This window comes from Podarcis vaucheri (assembly GCF_965113315.1).
Source record: "Podarcis vaucheri genome assembly, chromosome: 2".
Taxonomy (NCBI): domain Eukaryota; kingdom Metazoa; phylum Chordata; class Lepidosauria; order Squamata; family Lacertidae; genus Podarcis; species Podarcis vaucheri.
Genome location: NC_138760.1, coordinates 54,448,245 through 54,470,730, shown reverse-complemented (window position 1 = coordinate 54,470,730; position 22,486 = coordinate 54,448,245). Strand labels below are relative to the sequence as shown.

At 40.7% G+C, this 22,486-nt stretch overlaps 1 protein-coding gene across 2 annotated transcripts; it reads right to left on the bottom strand.

The window, feature by feature from the left end:
* Nucleotides 1-209: 209 nt before the first annotated feature.
* Nucleotides 210-13,534, bottom strand: LOC309526316 (interleukin-12 subunit beta-like). 2 transcript variants are annotated; one of them, XM_082212227.1, is made up of 8 exons: nucleotides 13,446-13,534; nucleotides 11,792-11,873; nucleotides 9,086-9,358; nucleotides 8,093-8,201; nucleotides 6,056-6,243; nucleotides 3,045-3,181; nucleotides 1,685-1,833; nucleotides 210-320 (listed from the first exon to the last, which is right to left on the bottom strand). In XM_082212227.1, the coding sequence occupies exons 2-8, from the start codon at nucleotides 11,871-11,873 to the stop codon at nucleotides 242-244; spliced, it is 1,017 nt and encodes a 338-aa protein (XP_082068353.1). In that variant the 5' UTR covers nucleotides 13,446-13,534; the 3' UTR covers nucleotides 210-241. The 2 variants fall into 2 exon arrangements, with proteins under 2 accessions (XP_082068353.1, XP_082068352.1); XM_082212226.1 differs by having other exon boundaries at nucleotides 13,221-13,524.
* Between the last annotated feature and the right edge of the window lie 8,952 nt (nucleotides 13,535-22,486).

The window sequence follows — 22,486 nt, the reverse complement described above, 5'->3', positions numbered from 1 at the left end:
CTGTCTATAACATCAGTGTCTCACATTGAATAGAACTGATCTGTAGGAATCAGAGATGTTGTATGTACTTTTGTAACCCAAGAAAATCTTTAATAAAAACAATTTTAAAAAAATGATAAATAATAATAATTTTATTAATAATAAATTAATAACAATTAATTATATTAGTAATATTAATTGGTTTCCACAGCCAATAATAAATAGTACTTCATTAAACACATTTCTTCAGTCAATTTCTGCTTCAGTTCTTCTTACACTCGCATTGCCTAATTTTAATTCCATCTTCATTATTGCGTATGTCCTGCTTGCCAGATTGCTTTCTGAAAAGTACAATGAAACATTGAAGACAAATACCATTGTTAAAGCAGCATTCCTGCTACATGAAAATTTGATCATTCTGTGTTTTCTCTGCTCATATTATGTTCTTTCTCTTCCCTGGCTTTTAATCTGATACCTCGCAGAGATCATGAGAATGTTATGATGGAACTTTTTTAACTGTGCAATCATATATACATTTGCTTATAAGTAGTGTAAGTCATGGGGAGCATGAATACCCTCCCTACTATAAAAAGAGAAAGCACATCCAGCTTGGATAGAGGGTTTTTCAAGATGGTATGACACGTTCATTTCTTTCACAGGCACCCCAATAACTTGCAGAACCAGTTTGACCAACAGATACATTAGTGGGATGAGTACACACAGTCATTGTGCAATGATGGCTGAATTATACCACCTTCAATGTTCAGAGCAGAAGTGGAGGTGGAGAGAAACTGAAAGTTGAACCATATCCAACACTCAGAGAAGCTGGATTGGGATAAGGCTCTCCCAGTACTTCCTTTCCAGAAACAGAGAGATGGCTGCCACCTCCAACTCTGCCTTTCCCTTTGAAGGGAGAAAACCACAACAAAGGAGGGCTATTGTCTGCCAATGCTCCAAAAAAGGGAAAACTTCAGGTTCAGGGGCTGAATGAAGTCTTCCAGTTCTCTCTATCTTGCTGTTCTCTGCAACTTAACAGAAGTGCTTTTGCCTAATTGCCCTTGAATTGTAAAAATGGCTCTTGCTTCCTGCCTGAAGGATGGAGGCATATGTGTGTATAGAAACCTCTAGCTTTTGTGTGACGCAGCCTACTCTCCAAAGGTAGGAATCACATCCATTGCTTGTCCCACTTTTCCTTATGGCCAAGCCCACCACTTGCATGTGGCCCCAGAAAGGATCTGTAAAAGTTCTTTACTTCTGGTCTAGGATAATAGGACACTGGAAACTTTAGCCATTTGGAAGGCTTTGAAACAGGAGGACATGGGATAATGATAATGCAGGTGTGGATGCCTAAACCAACATCCTTCTTACACAAACACCCATACATATCAAAATAGCAAGCCCAAACATGGCCTCAGTGTGGCTCTGTATGTGTTCCCATCATAAATCAGGAGGAATTACCTGCCTTGTTGAAAGAGTGTGTGGAGGTAGGCTTCCATGGAGCAGGTTTTGTTACAAGGTTAACTGGACTAAACTTTTGTACACATCTGAGCTTCTCCAGGCCTCACATAAGTTCAGATTTCCTTATCAATATAAAGTATATACCACAAGCTTTGAATTAAATGCAGATAAGAGCCCCCAAAATACATCCGTATAACCACCAAAACAACTTCAGTCACTGAAATCAATTGTGTATTCAACCAGATACCTGCAAGGCTCAGACCAGTCGCTCCAAGCTGAATTTCTGTTATAGTGTTCCCTGGAACGGATATAAATTGTTCCACGATGGAACAATCTGTTGTGGCAGCTTAAGGAGTTTCCATCTTGAAGCTGCATAGCATTGTCAACCTCACAAATCTGAGAACAAAAGCACAGAGCACTTTAGTGAACTAGAAAGGATCCCCAAAGGAGCAGGCAAACATCTGTGCCTATAGTTCGCAGGCAGGAACTGAACATGGATAGTCAGTGATACAATGTGCCACCAGATTCCTATCCTTCTCCACGCAAACATATACAGTGGTACCTCAGGTTGCATACTCTTCAGGTTACATACGCTTCAGGTTACAGACTCTGCTAACCCAGAATATTGCTTCAGGTTAAGAACTTTGCTTCAGGATGAGAACAGAAATCGTGCAGTGGCGGCGCGGCAGCAGCAGGAGGCCCCATTAGCTAAAGTGGTGCATCAGGTTAAGAACAGTTTCAGGTTAAGAACGGACCTCCGGAACGAATAAAGTACTTAACCCGAGGTACCACTGTATTTAGTCTACCTGTGGCCTTCCAGATGTTGATGGACTACAACTTCCATCATCTGTGAACACTGACCATGCTGATATGACTGATGGAAGGACCACAGACTCTCCATCCTTGCTATAAACTGAGAATGAGGATAGGTGGTGAGGTTCAGCAGCATAGCATCCCCAATCGCTGCCAGGGGAGGGCTGACAAGTGCTGGGGGTGCACGCCCATGTGGGGGGAATGTGGGGTGTGTGCCAGGGGAGCGCACACTGGGGAGCGCTTCCACATTGCAGCGGGCTCACAGTGTTGGACCATTATTGCCAGATCCCATTGTTGGAGAAATCAGCAATAAGGGAGGGTGAAATATCTTTAGACTGTGTGCTGTGCTGTGATGCAATGTTCCTCTGAATATACAGCTGTGGATAAACAAAAAAGAAGGAACAGCAGCTTCCTTGTTTATGAGCATCCTAATTGCATCTGGATGAACAGTGCTGGAAGGCAAATAAAAAGTAAGACTGAATGGATCTGGGTGCCTAATACAGCAAGAATGTAAATATGACTGTGATAGCCTATAAGACCACCAAGTTCATTTATATCCTCATTCTCTCAGTTCCTCAGTTTATAGCTTCAGTTGTTTCGTTCCATGATAGAATGAGGGTTGAACATTAAAGTTGGATGGGGAGCGGGGTCATTGGGCTGTTGTTTTTATTTCAATTATGTATTTTGTGGTTTTGTATTTTGATTTTGTTCTGTGAACCGCCCTAAGACTTCCAGCTATAGGGCGGTATATAAATTTCAAAAATAATAATAATAAAAGGAAAAACACCAATTACCCAGTCTCTCCGTGGATGCTGAACCATCTTGATTTGGTATGTCAGCTTATAGTAACTAGCTGGAGTGCTCCAGGTTTTGGGTGGTGTCCAAGTCAATAGGCTGTTCTCCATTTGGCACTCAACAGTATCAGGCTTTACTGAAAGAGGTAATGAGATCAGCATAATTTTTAACTGTATACTACTGCTAAAATGATGGCTTTATGCCTCCACCAGTATCCTTATCATTTATTATTTGGATGAGTTCTGGGGCTCCAGATATGTTAAGGCTGGAGTGTGTGTGCGTGTGCACATATGTGTATTGTACAGTGGTGCCTCGCAAGACGAAAATAATTTGTTCCACGAGTCTTTTCGTCTTGCGATGTTTTTCGTCTTGCAAAGCACGGTCCGTCGCAACTGCACCTCTTCAAGCGGCTTTAAGAAAAAAGCGCAAGACGTTTTCGTCTTGCGAAGCAAGCCCATAGGGAAATTCATCTAGCGAAGCAACGCAAAACTGAAAAACCCTTTCGTCTAGCGAGTTTTTCGTCTTGCGTGGCATTCGTCTTGCGGGGCACCACTGTATATGTGTTATCTGTTTGCTACCCTGGCCACCAAAGAAGAAGCAACTGAGAAACTCCGAAAATTTGTAAGTACAAGTATAACCTCCAACAATGCTGTGAAATGGGCAAATGAAATGAGGTCTTGCCTGTTAAAGGCTAGGAATGTATTGCTTAGCAGAAGGACCTGCTATCCAGGGAAAGCTATCTGACTACATCTTGTCCCTTCATTTAAGGTAGCAGTATCATTGGTTCACCAGAAGCGGCTTAGTCATGCTGGCCACATGACCCGGAAGCTGTATGCCGGCTCCCTCGGCCAATAAAGCGAGATGAGCGCCGCAACCCCAGAGTCGGCCACGACTGGACCTAATGGTCAGGGGTCCCTTTACCTTTATCATTGGTGGCCACCATGCCATTGCCCAAAAGCTTCCATTGCTTTTAAGGGCTGCAGGACAAGTGAGGAAATCTATTTATTTATTTGTTACATTGATATTGTAATAGATCTATGGTGCTAAATGTCCTTGCTGTAAGATCTGGACTCCCTCCATGCAGACTGAACGTGCAAATACAGTATGTGAATAAATCATATTTCTTAAAGCTACGAAAGTCTCTGCCACATCTTCAGTTCTCCAAAGGAGCGCAAACCTTGGATGAGTGCCCCTGGAATCTTGCTACCACTCGGAGAGTGGGGGTGACACCCAACTTTTTTTGTCTCAGGTGACCACTGGTGACTAATGGCAGTGGCTAATGGCAGTCTAGCCTTCCACATATAGATATTAAATTTGATTTTGACAGTACTGTGAAATCAAGTGAAAACACATGGGGAATGTGCTCATCTGCATGTTCATTCAAGTTCCAGACTTTTCCCAGCTATGGAAAAGGACTATGCAGTAGTGACTGTTTTTAGTGGTCATAGATGGAAGACAAGGCTTTTGAGCATTGCCTGAGTGCTCCCTCATGAGCTGAGGTCTAGATTTAGTGCATAAATACAAATGTTTCAAAAGGGAATCATAGGAATCAGAAAAACACACCACTATTTTGTTTTTCTAACTGCAGCAATAAAAGACTGTAGCTGGAGAAATGGCCCCTAACTGCTTTAATGAGGAAGATTAACCTACTGTTTTTTCTTCTCCTTTCTTATGCTAGGCACTATCATAGGAACAGAAGTATAGAATTGGAAATAGGGGACCATTATGAGATCACATTCTCACTGATAAACTAGTCTAGAGAATGGACCTAAATTTAGTCCAATACTCTATCACTACTCAATAATCTCTACTGAAATTGTTTCAGGATACTTTAGTCAAGATTTTTAAAGCCAAATTTAAAAGTACTTAATTTTACTTAATGGTGGCTTCTGAGTCTTTTATATGTTTTATGTGTTTAATATGTCTGGATTACCAATGTTTTATGGATGTTTTCTTTTCCTGTTAAAAATGATTTTTATTGTCTAAATTATGCCAATAAAGGCTTAATGAATGAATGTTGGATGCAAACTATATGCATATGCTTGAGGAATTCTCTAACCACACTGTTCACCATCTTACAATTAACTTACAACAATGTAACCATTAGAATAGTATACTAATTAGCAGTAATAATACGGAAGCTATGAATAGCCTACATAATTATGGTTGGCAAACCTTTCTTTAGTGATTCATCTATTCCTTTCAAGCTCAAGCGGCAGTGCAGATTAAAAACTACTAATAGGTTACTGAGGTCAAGAATTATTTGTTTTTGCATTTCCTTGTTTCTTTATTGGATTTGGGTGTGCCTTACTCCCTGGCATCTAACAGAGGTGGGGTTTGGCCTCTCAATAATCATTAGAAAAGATCAGAATCACCACACCAAATGACTCAAGTATGTTGTAGAGCAAGTGATGTGCCTGACATTTTACACCCTTTTAACCACTATTACTATATGAGCAAAAGTGATGGTGAAAGTTTTATAAGGAATCAACTAATGGATTCAGTATGTGAATAAAGGTATGTTAGTAAGCCCTTCCAGATGTAGAAACGATTGCTCAAATTAGGTTGTTTAGCACTCTTTATGTGGAATCACTAAATTTGTATATCTATTTATTTATTCCCATGTCATTATTTATGGTGGGTTGTTCTTATTTCAAAATACTACTAAACCCCCCACCCTGCTTTTTAAATTGATTTGGAGATGAGAGTCCTTTTATCAGGATGCAATTCAGTGATGGTTCATGGAAAAACCCATGCTGCCTTCTAGCGCCAAAACACTATGTGCTACAGATAAAGGATTATATATTACTGTGGACAAGAGGCAGAGTAAATTAATTGAACTTAGGTCCCACTAAAATCAATACAGCAAGTTAATCATGACAGTGAAGTACTAATAATTTCAATGGGACCTAAGTTCAAATATGTTGCTCTGGATCCAGCCCAATTTCTTTTACGGTGATTTATTCACCACCACCACTACCCTCATTCCAAACCTTTTTGCATAACTTACAAATATCTTTGATGAAGAAGTTGTGAGTATGTTCTTCATATTCAAATCCATGGAAAACCTCTAGAGCAATCCCAGTTTCTTCATACTCCTCAGTGGATGGGCAGGGAATTCCTTTTCTGCAGGAAGCAGTGTACATTCCTGCCTCTGGTCCGACGGGCTCATCACAGACTGCATTTCCTGATGTGACTCTGAATTCAAAACAGAGATGGAATTGAATGGGTAGTTCCTCCCAAATTTAGAAAAATGACTTTGTAACTCTATTTCCCAACCTTAGCAGCAACAACACATTAATGCAGGGCAGGTATTCAGAAAATATTTCCTCAGAGGGATAGCCAATTTAATATACAGCAGGAAAGAGTATTCTGGCACTTCAAAAACTAATAGGTCAGATTTATTGCGTCATCAGTTTTCATGGACTAGGGCCTATTTGTATAAAGTATGTCATCCTTTACAAGGAACTACGCTGTGCCAGAAACCAAGATGCTGACTCTGTCCTCATATCCTTTCAAGGAACACAACTGACAACATCAGCCATACCACCATTAGCTCATTCACCTTCTCATCCTCTAAGAGGAGATATACTGGCAAGAGGAAGTTCTTTGTGGGTGGTCGCATCATCTACCATCTGCCAACAATTTCCATCTTCAATTCAGTGTCTCTACACCACAAATGGGAAGCCTTTGGCCCTCTAAACATTGCTAAACTCCCATTGGTTCTGACAAGCACGAACAGTCTGGGGATGATGTGAGCTGTAGCTCAGTGACATCTGGAGGACCAAAGGCACCCCATCCCTGCTCTATGCCCTAAAGCAACATTTGGAGAGCTAGAAGTTTCCCATTCCTGCTGTAAAGAATACATAACTGCATATCTGACATCAGAAATGGCAACTTTCAGAAGCTGGCAAGGAAACCTTTCAATTTCCCAGAACATTCTGAGAGTTTCATTGCTATTCAGCAACAGAAGAGCAATGGCATAGAAATTCATAATATCTGGTTTGCCATGTCAATTTCTTTGACTCACAATGTGCTAATAATCTATTTTAGGGTGAGCTCCCTTGCTGGTGAAAATGGTCTTCGGCTTGCAGTTTAAATCAAAGTTATTATGAGCTCATTTTGCACCTGTGTCCTCTGCATTCCTTAGACTATGTGCTCATAAAGGCAGCTGCTGTGTTCGTGGCTATAACATGAATGAACTGAGAGAACACCCTCACCTACATCAGAACAGTAATGGGTACACTATATAAATGGCACCTGTATAAATAAATGCTTAGTGTATTTGGTGGAATTTTAGTGTCTTGGAATTGCTTGCTCACATTTTCAGTAGATTTGATTCTATTAAGTTGGAACCAGGGATTTATCTCTGATTACAGTTTTTAACACAACAAAGCTGGGAAGATACTGGGTTCTGAATAGCCACTGTATATAGTTGAGCTTTGAATTGATATCCCATAGAGATGGTATACCTTGTGTTTTGTAGTCTTTTGGTCCCACTAGTCACAATTCTCAGTATTATACTGAGGCTAAGACTTTGTGTATATGATTGCAGCCTCTAACTCACAAATGTAAATGCTTATTACACAATAAACTTTAAGGTTAGTCTGTAAGGTGCTACAAGGCTCACTGTTTCAGAAAATCATTGCTATTGCAAAATGTTTTTAGCTTATTATCTTCCAATCAAATTAAGTCCCTCCCCCCGCAAAAAAATACTTCCTCTAAAGCAATTAGCCGCTTGCGATCATTTACCAGATTTCTCACTCTCATTGAAATATCTAGGAGAAGAGATTTGGAAATAAAAGGAAGCCCTGTGAGGTTCTAAGCACAACTTCCTAACTCAGAAGTTATTGTAAAATAATATCCTAAGAAGCACCAAGACACTGAAAATAGTATTTTCTCTATCCTATAGATCTATTTAATTAATGGGTGAGTTGGCACTCTCTGCCACAAAAGCTTCATCCTAACCCTCAATAGTACAATAATTTCTTGTGCCTATTCTCTACGAAATGTTGCTTGAAACAATATGGGGGGGGCAGTATCTTACTTAATTGTAAAGTTCAAATTTGAATTCTGCTCGAGTGGTTTCCAAAAGCACTTGAAGTCCCCAGAGTAATTGTTTGCTGTACATTTGAAGTAGGGTCTGCTGCTTTCTTCTAGAATGAAACAAAGAATTAACACATCTAAGAGCAGCAAAACAGACAACACATTTTAGAGCATGCAGTATGTACACAAAGTTTTGAAAGCAGCATTCATTTAAGTGAGATGGGGATGGGAGATGATGGAAAAACAGGTCCTAGTAGCTACTCATGGCTACTATATTCATAAGCAGTTTTTACTGATAAACTGACAGGACCAAAATAAATTTTAAAAGGTACTTTACACAAAAAAACTGAGCCTATCTATCTGTAATTTAGCAAGTTTCTTATCTAAAGGTATTTCTTTCATATGTGCTATTTTCATACAAATTGGCCATGAGACAAAGAGGAAGATTAAATGATTTTTTAAAAAACTGCCTCAAAACTGTAGAAAACTGCTGCTATCCACCTGAATTTTGGCAGGCTTCATCCCCTAAAAAGGGATTACCACAGCTGTATATTTAATTCAGTTCTGCCCCCAATTTTTTTAAAACTTATATAAATTTCCTTAAAATTAAATGTATATATCAAAATCGAAAGGCGCCCAGCACACACACACACACACACACACACACACACACACACACCCTCAATCTATTTGCATGTAATCTTGGGTTGCCATATTTCAGAAAGTGAAAAATCTATACTTCCAACAAGGGCATCCAAATTGCTCTGAATCAAAGCATGTTGCCTTTTGAAGCACCAAATCAGGATCCAAACTGGATCTTGTGGTTGGAGGGCATACCTAGTACAGTATCATGCTGCTGAGCTGCCTGTTTAATGATATACAATAGTCAACAATGGCAGAATCATTTTTCTTATTCTTTTTGCACCTTGCTTCTTACATAGCAGTACTGATGGGTGTTCTGTGTATAATTAAAGTAGATTGCGCACAGGCTTACCTTTGAAAGGACTGAGAATTGACTCAGCTACTTCACCGTTGTCCTTTTTCTTCTTAATATACACGGTACTGTAACTTAAAATAGCACCTGTGGTGTTGCTCCTACAAACGTATTTGCCAGCATCTGGGTATCCCCGGATGGTTTTTTCCAAACTCTTGCCATTTCCTTCCAATTTCATATTTTTCACCCAATAAACCAATGCACTTGGCTCCTTAGATGTATTGCAGGTGAGCGTTATTTTCTCAGGTAGTGCTGTGGCTTCAACAAAGTGCACTGAATATTGCAAAAAGGAAAAGTGGAAAGGAAAGAATGGTGAGCCCAACAGAAAGGTACCGTCCTCCTGGAAAATGCTAATAAATCAACTTCATTTTTAGATTTACTGATATAATTGAAAGACGTAAATGGAAACTTAGACCAAAAGAAGCACATACATATGAAGAGGTGGTTTTCTTTTAAGCCAGTGGTGGCCAAACTTGACCTGCCAGTTGTTTTGGGACTACAGTTTCCATCATCCCTGACCACTGGTCCTGTTAGGGATGATGGGAGTTGTAGTCCAAAAACAGCTGGAGGGCCAAATTTGGCCATCACTGCTTTAAGCGGTCCATCTGAATCAGTGGGTGGAAGGAAGCTGCTTCAGAGGAATTTCATGAGGTTGTGCTGATGGGTGTCTAGTTGGATTAGCATATTTCTGGCTAATGAGAATACTTTGCATGGATGTCAACCGCCATTTTTAGCCCACATTGCTTTTCGGAATTAAAAAAAAACCAAAACAATTGGCAAGGTGTTACGGATAACCAGCTTACTAAATACTGAGGTGCAAAATGTGTTAAATTACAGCTTGGAAAATGTCCATCTGAATACCCACCCCCTCTGTGGTGTAAAATTCAAATTCTGTGGTTTGTTTGCACATATTGTCTTTACAAAACACAAGTACTGTAAATTACTTTCACAGACACTTAGCTGTAGAATCTTCCACTGCAATGGTGTTCATTCCATGTGAGGAAACTACTGCTGTATGTCTGAAGAATAAAACAGGATGAGTTTCCACTCTTCCTTGCCACTATACACCTTGGCTCCTGGGAAAAGGCAGCCAGGGTACCTTGATGCTGTGTACATTCCCAAGTCGCAACCCAGAAATCGCCTCTTGCATTTTTAAATTTGTCTCCCAGTCAGGTGAGGAGACAGCCACTACTTTTCTTCATTTATTTCATCAATCCTCCTCATCTACCTGCTGTAACAAGCAAGGAGTCAAGGTACACTTCACAGACAGATCACGTTTTTTTCCATCCATTCTGCTACACCGTATTGCTACAGATTGCAAGCTGATGTGTGGTAAAAATCGTCTTAGTACTTGGTGCAGATCAGAACTACATGTCACTTGAGCAAACATGGGTTCCCAACACTGATTTTGCCTAATTATGGGAATTCATATTACCTTAGAAGATGAGTATCTGGAAGTATAGAAATTACAGTGAATGGCATTTTAGGTTTCATTTCTCTGGGAAACAATATGGATTCAAGCATGCTGCATTGCAATGCACTAGACTTTTTACGATTATGATAAACACTTAAAATTATTCTGCTCTTTACTTCACTGGCAAACTTTTCAAAAGCTTTTCGAAACTGGCCTTTCATTTGTATACTGCCCTGAGATCTACAGGTACAGGGCAGTATACAAATTTAATAAATGATAAAATAATGAATAATACTTCTAGAAACCAATTTGTCTATTTTGCAGGATGAATAAACATGAACGAATGTTTATTATACTCTTGATATCTTGTTCAGGTTTTCCCCTCCTTTCATTTTGTGTCTGAACTGGCTACTCAGACTCTCTGTGGTTTGTTGCTTGTATAGAGTCCACTATGAGCCTTTCTGTTCTCTGATTGAAATGGACTGACACTTTTGGTTTCACAGAGAACTGTGAATAGAGAATTGAGTAGTTTTGATGTCAGCTCTTACATGAGACTTGCAGAAACTTCCAGGGCTGTCTCATATAGTTTTGTAGAAGATCAGCAACTGTACTCCTAGTATTTAGGTAAGGTAAACGGCGTTTCCGTGCACTGCTCGGGTTCGCCAGAAGCGGCTTAGTCATGCTGGCCACAAGACCCGGAAGCTGTACGCCGGCTCCCTCGGCCAATAAATCGAGATGAGCGCCGCAACCGCAGAGTCAGCCACGACTGGACCTAATGGTCAGGGGTCCCTTTACCTTTACTTATGGTTAGGGTTAGTATATGTATGGAGAGAAGGGTCAGTCTATTTCATTTCCACGTTATGGACCAGTTTTGCTCCATTTTTGTGTGGACTAAAAAATGCATGTAAATTGTATGCATTCTGTACAAATTTTACATACATTCTCCCCCTAAAACATTTCCCCCTTTGCTTTTCAGTGTAGTTCTCCATGAAATATGCTTTCTGAACACATTTCCCCCATAATTTTTTACACATATCTTTTAACTGAAACTGCATGATAAAACCCGCAGAAGTGAGTAATCAGATGGATAGCTGTGTTGTGGTCTGGGGCTGATGAATCAGCTTGTTTTACACTTCCCAAAGGCAATCTCTGAAGCCTCTTTCCAGAGGTCTCCCAATCTTTAATCACTGTCTGCTGCAGCTGATAAGCCATGATGCAAATCCAGAACACGCCACGGTGCTTTGGATTCTGTTCGAAAATGCTAGTTCAGCTTGCTGATACAGATTACTCACTATTGTTTATTTCTTCTGTTTTTCCTTCTGAATGAATAATCAGGCCCAGGACAGAAATTAGAATGTGCAAAAGGCATGCCATCTGTGAATGAAAGGAACATAAAAGTTATATAAGGAAAGGAGTAATGAATGACTGGTTATCGCACTTGTAAAGGACGCGACATAAGTGGCCTAGATATTTGTAAACTATGGCTTGTGAAAATTCATGGCTTTATTTATTTGAGGCATTCCCTCAAGTTCATTGGCTGACTCAACTGAGCAGAATACTGTTTTTTAATGTAATGCTGAAGGACTGAAGTGCCTACTTATATTGAAACACAAGTGTAAATGAATTTACGCACAAAAATGCACTAGACGCAGGTTAAAATTCAGTCTAAAACAAGATGTCTGGGTGATCTGCATAGTGTAAATGAATTTATGCACAAAAATGCACTAGATGTAGGCTTAGGATAAAATTCGGTCTAAAATGGGATGATCTGCATAAAACACACTGATGTGCTAAATAGTATTTTATCCAATTTATCATAAAAATTACTTCTTGTTCAGTTCTGCAAAAAGTACTTTGAATAAGTGCTTTAAAATAAAGCTTTTAAAAAGTTGCATTGTAAGCAGCATCTGGAAATTAAAAATAGAAAAAAAAATTGATTAATGAAGATGTGTTTTAAAAGACTATTTAGGGAATTTCCAAGACAATGGATAAACCAATTCCATTTAGGATGCTGCTGGATTAGGGTGCACATCAGCTTACATTCAAGTGTTTATAGACTGCACATAGAGACTTCTATATTAGCCAAACACATAGCATGGAGTTCACAATCACACTAATATAATCATTTCATCAGTGTAAGCATTTTTACTTACTACCAGATGGAACAATCTCCCCTCTCCTCTCCCTCCACACAGTGCTCTTTTTATATAACAAAGTTTAATAATATATCTAACTAACCATTATGTTTTTTACTAGTTACCGTACTTAGCTGGAAGAGCGTATGTAGCGTATGTAGGGAAGTGAAAGCTTCCCTGACAAAATGATATTAAGCTTTTATCTGTTTTGTTAGCCACTTATTTACATAGATAAAAAGCTTGTCAGATTGCCTGAGTGTGCCTTCTTGAAGTTACAAAATGTTAAGGAACGTGAGCCACAAACAGCTTCTCAAATGTGCTTCACTGTAACAGTCCAGCAGACCTGAAGTGATTCTGGATCACTTCTACACTTCCCTGATATATTTAAATCATAAGGCTATCACTGACAGTTTTAATAGATTCACAGAGAAAAATGTATTAGTTGTAAACATTTTGGATACCTCCTGGACCAATATCCTTAGGGTTGTCCTATTACTTTTGCAATATTTTACACTACCAGCATCGCCTTGGATGTATCTGTTAATACAGAGTCATAAAGTGCAAGAAAAACAAAATGCATCCTTACCTTTTCAACTGTAACCAGCTGTCATGAAGTGGTGTGTGGCTACTGTGAATTCAAATCTATGAATGAAGCCAAGAGTTGCTTGCCTTTTATATGTTTAAATCCCGAAACCAGATACCTTGCTTAACCACAGTGCCACATAAAAACAAACATGTGGACTCACTTCCTGTTTTAGAAGCAATACAATTTAATTGCTGAAGAAACCACAGAGTAAAAGTTGGGACTCACAAGTAATCACTGAAGAGGAAATTGGATTATTTGATGGACATTTATGCTGTGCACAGGAAATTCCTTTCCTACTTCATTCTCTTGCAGACTTCAAAAACACAATCAGAAGAAACATTAGCGTGACCTCATTGGAAATCCAGAATATATTATGAATAAGAGAAATGGAAAACAGTGAATCTGCTACAGTACTATGCAATAGATAAGGAATTTTCTGGCTCAGGATAAAAGCAAGAGGAAATAAAACTCAAATATAGAATACATTATGTCATTTGCAAATCTTTTTCCCCCTTTTGCAATCAGAAATTATCTATTGTATCTAGGATAATGTGAAAACATTTAAAGTATGTAACATGTTAATTTCTGAAGAACAATGTGAATGACTAAATGTTGATGTGGCACTATATTTAGCACTGATAATTTGAATACAACTTGTATAAGCACAGAAGGCAAAGCCTTTTTGTGGGAAAAGCATAGCTTGAACTTTCCCGGCCATATCTGGTTCTCTGTGCTGACTTATAGGAATAGGAGTCTTTCCCAGCCTTACCTGCAAATGCCAGGGATTGATAACGCCGCCCACCTCCCTACATATTGGCATTGCCCTTGAGGTAAGTGGGCACATGATTCATCAGACCAACCCTTCCATTAGGTAGAGTGACGTATGTGCCTCAGGTAGCAGGTCCTGGGTGTGGGAGCAGAAGCAAGCAGCTGGAGAGAGCTCTCTGTGTGTGCCATGCAGGCTGCCCTACATCCTTCAAGTTCTCCTGCTACCTCCTGTCCCATTACCAGTGAACTATAGTTCCGCTAGCAGTCCAGTTGACTTCTGTACATGGAATTGGGGGAACAGGGGAGTGCTTTCACTTTCAGCAACAACATATTTTGTCCCAGCCATGGCTGGACTACTGGTGAATCACTGTCTTGTGGCTACACATAATGAGGAAAATAATGGTTTGCTTCAGCCATAAATAGCGGATAATATGCAACAATATGACCTGAGAGGAACTGGGAAGTAAAGATTTAATCATGAAATAAGATTATTATTTTTAAAGAGTTACATCATGGGTCATAGGACAGCAAGCCAGTGATCCCCAAGGGGGTGTAAATTTGGTAAGAAAGGCATGAAGCCTACTTGGAATTGAAATGGCCACAACCAGTGCTTTTTTCTGGGGGGGATGCAGGGGTACACATATCCCTAGACATTTTTTTTAATCTAAGTTTGGCCTCATTGAAGGGCAGTATTTCAATATGAGTAGGAAAATGAGAGTACCCCTAAACATTTTTTTAAAGAAAAAAAAATGGCCATAACTACAGGTGTAGATTGCATTTTGCATAGGCATTGGGCATGTGTCCGGTCAACCTGGTTGCTGGCTGATATCTCCATCAGGGTCAATCCTGGTGAGAGTGTGCCCCCATTGATTCAGATCTGATGGGGAAATCCCACCAGGACACCATTCAGGGATGTTCCATGGCCTGGCAGCCCCTGTCTTTGTGTGGAAGGGAAAATGAATGAATTTGAGATTTTGGGGTCTGAAGATAGAGAAAATATTGCTTAGTGGAAGGAGGAACAGTTGGATGTCATCCTGGAATGAATACTTTGAATATATTTTTTGTATGCAGCTGACTGACAGAGAATTGGAAGGCCTTTTATTTCTCTTTCTTCTTTTTCTCTTTTCTTCTCTCATTCATTCATTCATTATTTCTATCCTCCTCTTTCTTCTTCTTCTTTCTTTTCTTTTTGTCATTTTTAGTGTCCTCTACTCTAAGTCACTATTGGTATTATACACATATGAAGGTAATGGTTGGTTGGTGAAGGACCCTGAGTGAGAGGCAGGGAAGAGCAGATCTCCCAGGGTGGTAGGATGAGAGAATAAAGGAGAACTCTCAGGTGAGAGCTGGGAGGGTCCCCACTTTCTGTGTGAGACAAGAGTTAAGAGCTACTTTTGAGAGAGGACTTGGCATTTGCCTTTCCCTTTTTTTCTTTCTGTTTTCGTTTAGATTGGTTTGCTTTTTATTGTAATGTATTATGAAAAAGCTCCAATAAAAAATAAGACTGAGGGGAAGCTTACGCAATTTGTGGATTATGACCTCATATATACATATATAGGCTTTGTTCTGGTTGTTGTTACAGCACATAACAATGCATTTCCTTACTTGTTGATGAATTCAGAGTCAGCCTCGTATATCCTTCGGCTTCTTTGTGAGAGTGGAACTTCCTGGATTCTTAGATAGTTTGTTGTGATCCATAGGGTGGATTTTCCACCCATATATGAAAGCATAGGTCTTATTAAGATCTCCATGTGAGACGCTAGCTTTCCACTGTGACATCACAAATTTTTACAGGGAAATTTGGAGAACAGCAGACAAAACCTCAGTTTTATCCTGCTTCCTTATGACATTGTCAAACCTAGTCAAAGCATAACTGGCTTCGCATTTCAATAGCATTAAGAACTGTTTTACAAACCATGCAAGCTTTGTTACATCAGCCTCCCACAATTAGGAAAATTTGTCAGCTGTCCCCTTTTCAACTAAAAATAATGACGCTCATTGGGAAATTATATTAGCCTCCTGGAGTTCTGAACTGTGTTAATAATACTAATACTGGATAAAGAGATAGAAAGAGAAGTTTCTGGCTGAAGGAGGAAATGGAACTATTTCATAGTTAAACAAAATTAATAATAATAATAATCCAACAGCTAATTATTAGCTGTGACAACTACTGTATAAGGAACAAGAGAAGCATACTTATGTTTTTATATTGTAATTTTATCTTGTGAACCGCCCTGAGACCTGTGGGTATAGGGCACTATATAAATTCTAATAATAAGAATAAGAGTCTCTGTTTGGCAGTTTTACAAGGATGCTATTATATATACACGGTGAAAGCACCTTCACAACATGGATCAAGACCTAAGTGTGAGGCAGGAAGTATATTTTTGGGGGGTGATTCAGAAGCTTCCCTGATTCACAGGAGTACATGAAACTGAGGAAACTGTTTACAGTGGTACTTCTAGTTACGAACTTGATTCGGTCCGGAGGTCCGTTCTTAACCTGAAACTGTTCTTAATTAGAGGCATGCTCTTGCTAATGGGGCCTCTTGCTGCCGCTGCGCCACTGGCACACGATTTCCGCTCTCATCCTGGGGCAAAGAACTCAACTCGGGGTAACTCTTCCATGTTAGCGGAGTTTGTAACCTGAAGCATTTGTAACCTGAGGCATTTGTAATTCAAGGTACCACTGTATATGATATCTTGCCCACTCTTTACCACAAGGTCCCTGAATGTGTTACCATAATATCATTTAAAATAAGATAAAACCACTATAAAACAAGCAAAACTGGTCCAAACGGAACAGGACAGAGTCTGACTTTTAGAAAACCTCTGAAGGCAGCCCTGTAGAGGCAAGTTTTTAATGTTTGATGTTTTACTGTGGTTTTATAAATTGTTGGCAGCCGCCCCGAGTGGCTGGAGCAACCTATTCAGATGGGTGGCATATAAAGAATAAATTATGATGATGCAAGTTATTGAGTGTCCATGACAACAACTGGATGTCTGATTTTAACCGATGTCTGATTTTAACTAATATCTGATTTTAACCAAGGTGGGGGAAAGAAGTGTGGCTTGGATGTATGTATGTATGCAATAAATTCTGCTGCTAACAGGAAGTATTTTTTAGTAATCCACCATACAATCAAGTTTCTCCAGAGAAAGATCTGACTGTAACTTGGGATTCTCTTTCTAGGTAACCTGAATTCTACTACACTGCTGGCATCTTTGAAAACAGCTGGAGGAGTGATGGTAAAAGGACCCTCTCATCTTTTGGGGGGGGGACACACGTTCTTGCCCCTCACTGGGTTATTTTCCTCTCAGGGAACAAGGTAGCAAATGGTGGAGGATGGAAGTGTGATCAGAATTAAATCAAGCACAGCTTCACGTAGTAGGCTTTTTTCCCACCTTGCTGAGAAGGGGTATTTGCTTGGCTTAGATTCTGGTGACACCTCTTGTTGCTTGTCCTGGAGAGGGGACTGCTGTGTGGCAGGCTTCCACTCCCTCATCAAAAGCAAACCTCCAGCTTATTATGCCCATTCTTGACCCTAAATCTGTACAGCAAGAGTGAGGAAAGTGGTTGTGGTGGTTTTCCATGTTCTTCTGTCCTAGGGATGTCTCAACCATCTGCTGTTGTTCAGCCACAGATTCAACATGTAGAAGTATTCATGTTAAAGACCTTAGGCCATGGGTAGGTAAACTAAGGCCTGGGGGCTGGATCCGGCCCAATCACCTTCTAAATCCGCCCCACAGATGCTCCGGGAATCAGCGTGTTTTTACATGAGTAGAATATGTGCTTTTATTTAAAATGCATCTCTGGGTTATTTGTGGGGCATAGGAATTCGTTCATATTTTTTTCCAAAATACAGTCTGCCCCCCCCAAGGTCTGAGGGACAGTGAACTGGCCCCTTGATGAAAGAGTTTGCTGACCCCTGCCTTAGGCATTCCAAACCTTCCATTCCATTCCCTTCCCCTCCACAAATGGGGCTTAATGGAGCAGCAGTGCCTCCAGGTCATTGTGCTAGTAAGTCCACTTTGCTGTCACACGACGGCAGTGAGATTGGTTTGGGATCCAACAGATCCTGGACTGGCTCACTCCTTCTGTACCTACATAATGCCCCATTTCAGGGCCTTCTGCTGGCTACCACTGGCAAACATCCCACCGGAAGCACTCCTGCACTTCCTAAATCATTGGGTTTGGTATCTCATGCTCTTACTTTGTCTCTCACCTCTGATCTACTCTAACGAAGGCCAAGGTATTGTCATAAAGAGTATCTTACCAGCTGTTTTGTTTTACCGGGAATTTGATATATTACTAAAGAGACTCAGGGTTTCTTATTGTCCCAGAATTTTCATAGGAACTGAAAATGGTATGTTCTGCAAGAATATTCATAGTTGCCTCTCTCCATTACATAAGATTTCTTAGTAATGGCTTAGTGTTCTTCCTAGATGAACAATCTGGAGCTTTTGGGAGAGTGAAAAAGATGGCTTCATGGAACAGGTCTGGCAGAAGACAGTGAGTCCCCTCTCAGATAATTGCCTGTGGGTTTGGCCCTTCTTTTGCCACCTAGTAACTTTTAAGGTCTGAGCTCTACAGAGAACTTACTCTGATCCTTTCCTGTTTGAAAAAAAATTCTCTAATCCAAGTTGATATCTGGATTATTTAGTGTTCTAATAAAGGTTGTCCTCACATGTTCTCTGAACTACTCTTTGTTATTTAGTTCACCATGCTAACTAAATAGTTCAAAAGTACTTTTATGATTGTTAAATTAGTTTTCTTTAAATGCTGATTCATTTCAAAATAGGGTAGAGATGTTTATGAAATCTTCCTTTGCCTACTGTTTTTCTCTCTTCTGATTTTTCATTTCTCCAAAAATGTATTGCCATTCCTAATAATGTTGAAATCTTTGATACATTCACATCTGTATTTCTGAATGCATGTTTGGGTTAAAAATTAAAACAAATAAATAACATTTGTTCATTTCATTGGTGCCAAAGTTCAGACTTCCAAAGTCACACAAATGGGACACATTTTCTTGCCCTCAAACTACAGGCCCTTATGCAATTTAGCATACAGTGGTACCTCTGGTTACGTACTTAATTTGTTCCAGAGGTCCGTTCTTAACCTGAAACTGTTTTTAACCTGAAGCACTACTTTAGCTAATGGGGCCTCCCGCTGCTGCCGCGCCGCTGCCGTGAGATTTCTGTTCTCATCCTGAAGCAAAGTTCTTAACCTGAGGTACTATTTCTGGGTTAGCGGAGTCTGTAACCTGAAGTGTATGTAACCCAAGGTACCACTGTATTTGCAGATAAAAACTTAAAAAGCACCAAGAGCACCATCAACGTATGCAGTGCTTTTTTTTTCTTAAAAAATGTTTAGGGATACTCTCATTTTGACTCAAGAAAATCACTGGGAAAAGAAATGAAGCTGCCATTGGAGGTGGTAACAACGAAACTGACCAATCACCATGCTAGATTCCAACTCCTACTTCACACATTAAACGCTCGCTTCTGTCTGAGACACAGGAAACACCATGACAGGAAATGAGGCCGCCATCAGGGCTAGCAACAGAACTGACAATTCACCGTGCTAGAGAAGAAACTTTTTTAAAAATTGTTTCCTTCCTATTAGATTCCCCCCCCCCCCAGAAAAAAGTACTGAACATGTATTTATTTCATTAAATTTATATACCACTTGGTTGTGTGACACTTCAAAGTGTTTTGCAAAAAGATAAAACAAGAAAATCATGAAAAATTCACAACCATACTTTAAACCATACAAAAGTTAAAATGCTAAAACAGATTAAAATCTGCTCAATTTTCTAAGCACTTGGGTAGGGTTGTCTAAACCAGGGTGTTTTTATCAGGCACCAAAAAGTGTACAGTGAATGAGCCTGCTTGATCTCAATAGACAGCAGCAGTGGTGTTGGTGCAAGTTCAAAAAACTTTCACTCCCTGACAGGGCTGTCTTAAGCATATGCGGTGCTGGGGTGCAAAGATCCACCCGGTGGCCCCCCTCCCAAGTTGCCCAGTCCCAGGCACAGAAGGGCGGAGCCAGCTGGCCACCTCAGCGTCTTGCTGGCTCGGTCACCCCCGAACTCATGGCGCAGAGCTGCCTGCAGCAGAAGCGTGGCGCTCTGACTGACTGGCGGGCTCTTCCCCGGACTCAACTCTCGGGCCCCTGACTCTCGGCCTGGTGCCCCTGAGAGACTGGCGCTTGGGTGCCCCGCACCCCTGGCGCCTATGGGTAAGAAGGCCCTGCTCCCTGCTTAATTTCAAAAAGGAAGTTAGAACTTTCAAATCAGCCTTAATTAATTGAGTGTTGTCTATAAAAAAAACCCCACCTTTGTTCCACAGACAGAATCCTGTTTGAAGCATGTGCACTGGGCTGGAGTCACCCTCCTGACACCTGTGTCTTTACATCTCACCTGGATGGGACCAAGCCAAATGGTAGCGAGGTCAAGGCTAGGCAGACACACTAGTAGTAATGCTGGATTGGCTCTGCTGCTGTGTGTCCACACACCCTTGACCCCAGTCTTGACTGTACCCCAGCCTTGACTATGTAAGCTGTAGTAATACTAATGTGGGAAGGGCAGCTCTGCTGCTCCACAACAAATCCTATTGACAGCTACATATACAAGCTTATGTGGAAACAGTCACAATTCATCCAGACTCATTTCTCACTAGACAAGAACACTATTTTGCTATAAAAGATGCAACTGGAATTTCAAACCTTAATCAAATCATACAGGGGATTCAGAACCAATATGGTTGGTGACTATGGATGTAGTATCGTTATAGGTGTGTGCAAGAAACCAGCCCATGACATATCAGTCCTCTTATCTACCACCACCACCACCACCATGCTGCTGTTGCTGCCACCATTTGCCACCACTGTTGTGGGCTGGCCAAGTGGGAGTTTGGGTGCAAATGCAGTGATAAATCTGAGCAGGACAGGCTCCTTGCCACCATACTTGCCACCTGACATCCCTGCATGCAGGCCATAGCTGTATTTATGTGGGAGGAGCTCCGTACTTTTAAGCCCAGTCCCTGGCATTGTGTTTCACATGGTTGTCTCTACTATGTGTGCATAGCTCAGTTACATAGCTGCCCTTATTGTGACCTTACACATGAGCAGGAGCTTGTGCACTGAGGTTGCTTAAAGAGGAATGAGGTGGGGAGTTCTAATCCAGTATGGTCCCTGAAGGCCAGGTTTCTATTTGCAGGGAGGTGTTTTGTTTTGTTTTGTTTTGTTTTGTTGTTTTGTTTGCTTGCTTTACATATGGGAGCTTTCAAAAGGTGACCCGGAAACTACAACTAATCCAGAATGCAGCAGCTAGACTGGTGACTGGGTGTGGTCCCCGAGACCATATAACACCAGTCCTGAAAGACCTACATTGGCTCCCAGTACATTTCTGAGCACAATTCAAAGTGTTGGTGCTGACCTTTAAAGCCCTAAATGGCCTCTGCCCAGTATACTTGAAGGAGCATTTCCATCCCCATCGTTCAGCCCGGACACTGAGGTCCAGCTCCAACAGCCTTCTGGCTGTTCCCTCACTGCAAGAAGTGAGGTTACATGAAACCAGGCAGAGGGCCTTCTTGGTAGTGGTGCCTGCCCTGTGGAACGCCCCCCCCCCATCAGACATCAAGGAAAGAAACTACCTGACTTTTAGAAGACACCTGAAGGCAACCCTGTTTAGGGAAGTTTTTAATGTTTGATGTTTTATTGTATTTTCATTCTTTTGTTGGAAGCTGCCCAGAGTGGCTGGGGAACCCAGCCAGATGGGCGGGGTATAAATAAATAAATAAATAAATATTATTATTATTATTGTTATTATTATTTGATTTCCACCTCTGGCATGCTGAGGCTAGGGTGCTGTTGTCTCAAGAATAGCTTTAAGATCCTTGATATGGTCAATGGGAGACACAGTTGAGGGCAAAATTGTTGTTCCAGATTGTTAGGCTACAATCCTAACCCCACTGACCAGAGAATAAGCCCTGTTTGATTCAGTAGGACTTACCTCTGAGCAAAGAAACAAAGGAAACTGCCTTGCACTGAGTCAGACCAAAGGCAAGAACAACAGTCAGAGCAACACTGCAAGTCTGTGTGTTTGTGGTGCAGTTCACTTCTCCTTTTCATTTCATGCAGACATTTACTTCTGTCCCTCCTTGAAAGTGAACTTTACCTCTCATCTGAAACATAACACAGATTTGATGTTTAGGGAGCCCTGTTGTTATTTGCGGATCATGTAAAGACCATAGGCTGAGAGTCCCGACTGCAAGTTCCCCATTCTTCCTTATGACTCAGCCTGCCCTGAAGTCGAGAGAGCACAAATGGATGACAGAGACATTAAGTCTCATTACCCTTTTGGGCCTTGACTTATACTGAGACTACCCAGTAACAAGAGTGTGGGCTGTGGTCCCTTGTTTCCCATTGGATGCTCAGCTTAGAAGTGTTAGGTGGCTGGTTCATTTCTCGCTCGGCTTTTTCCATGACCTGGT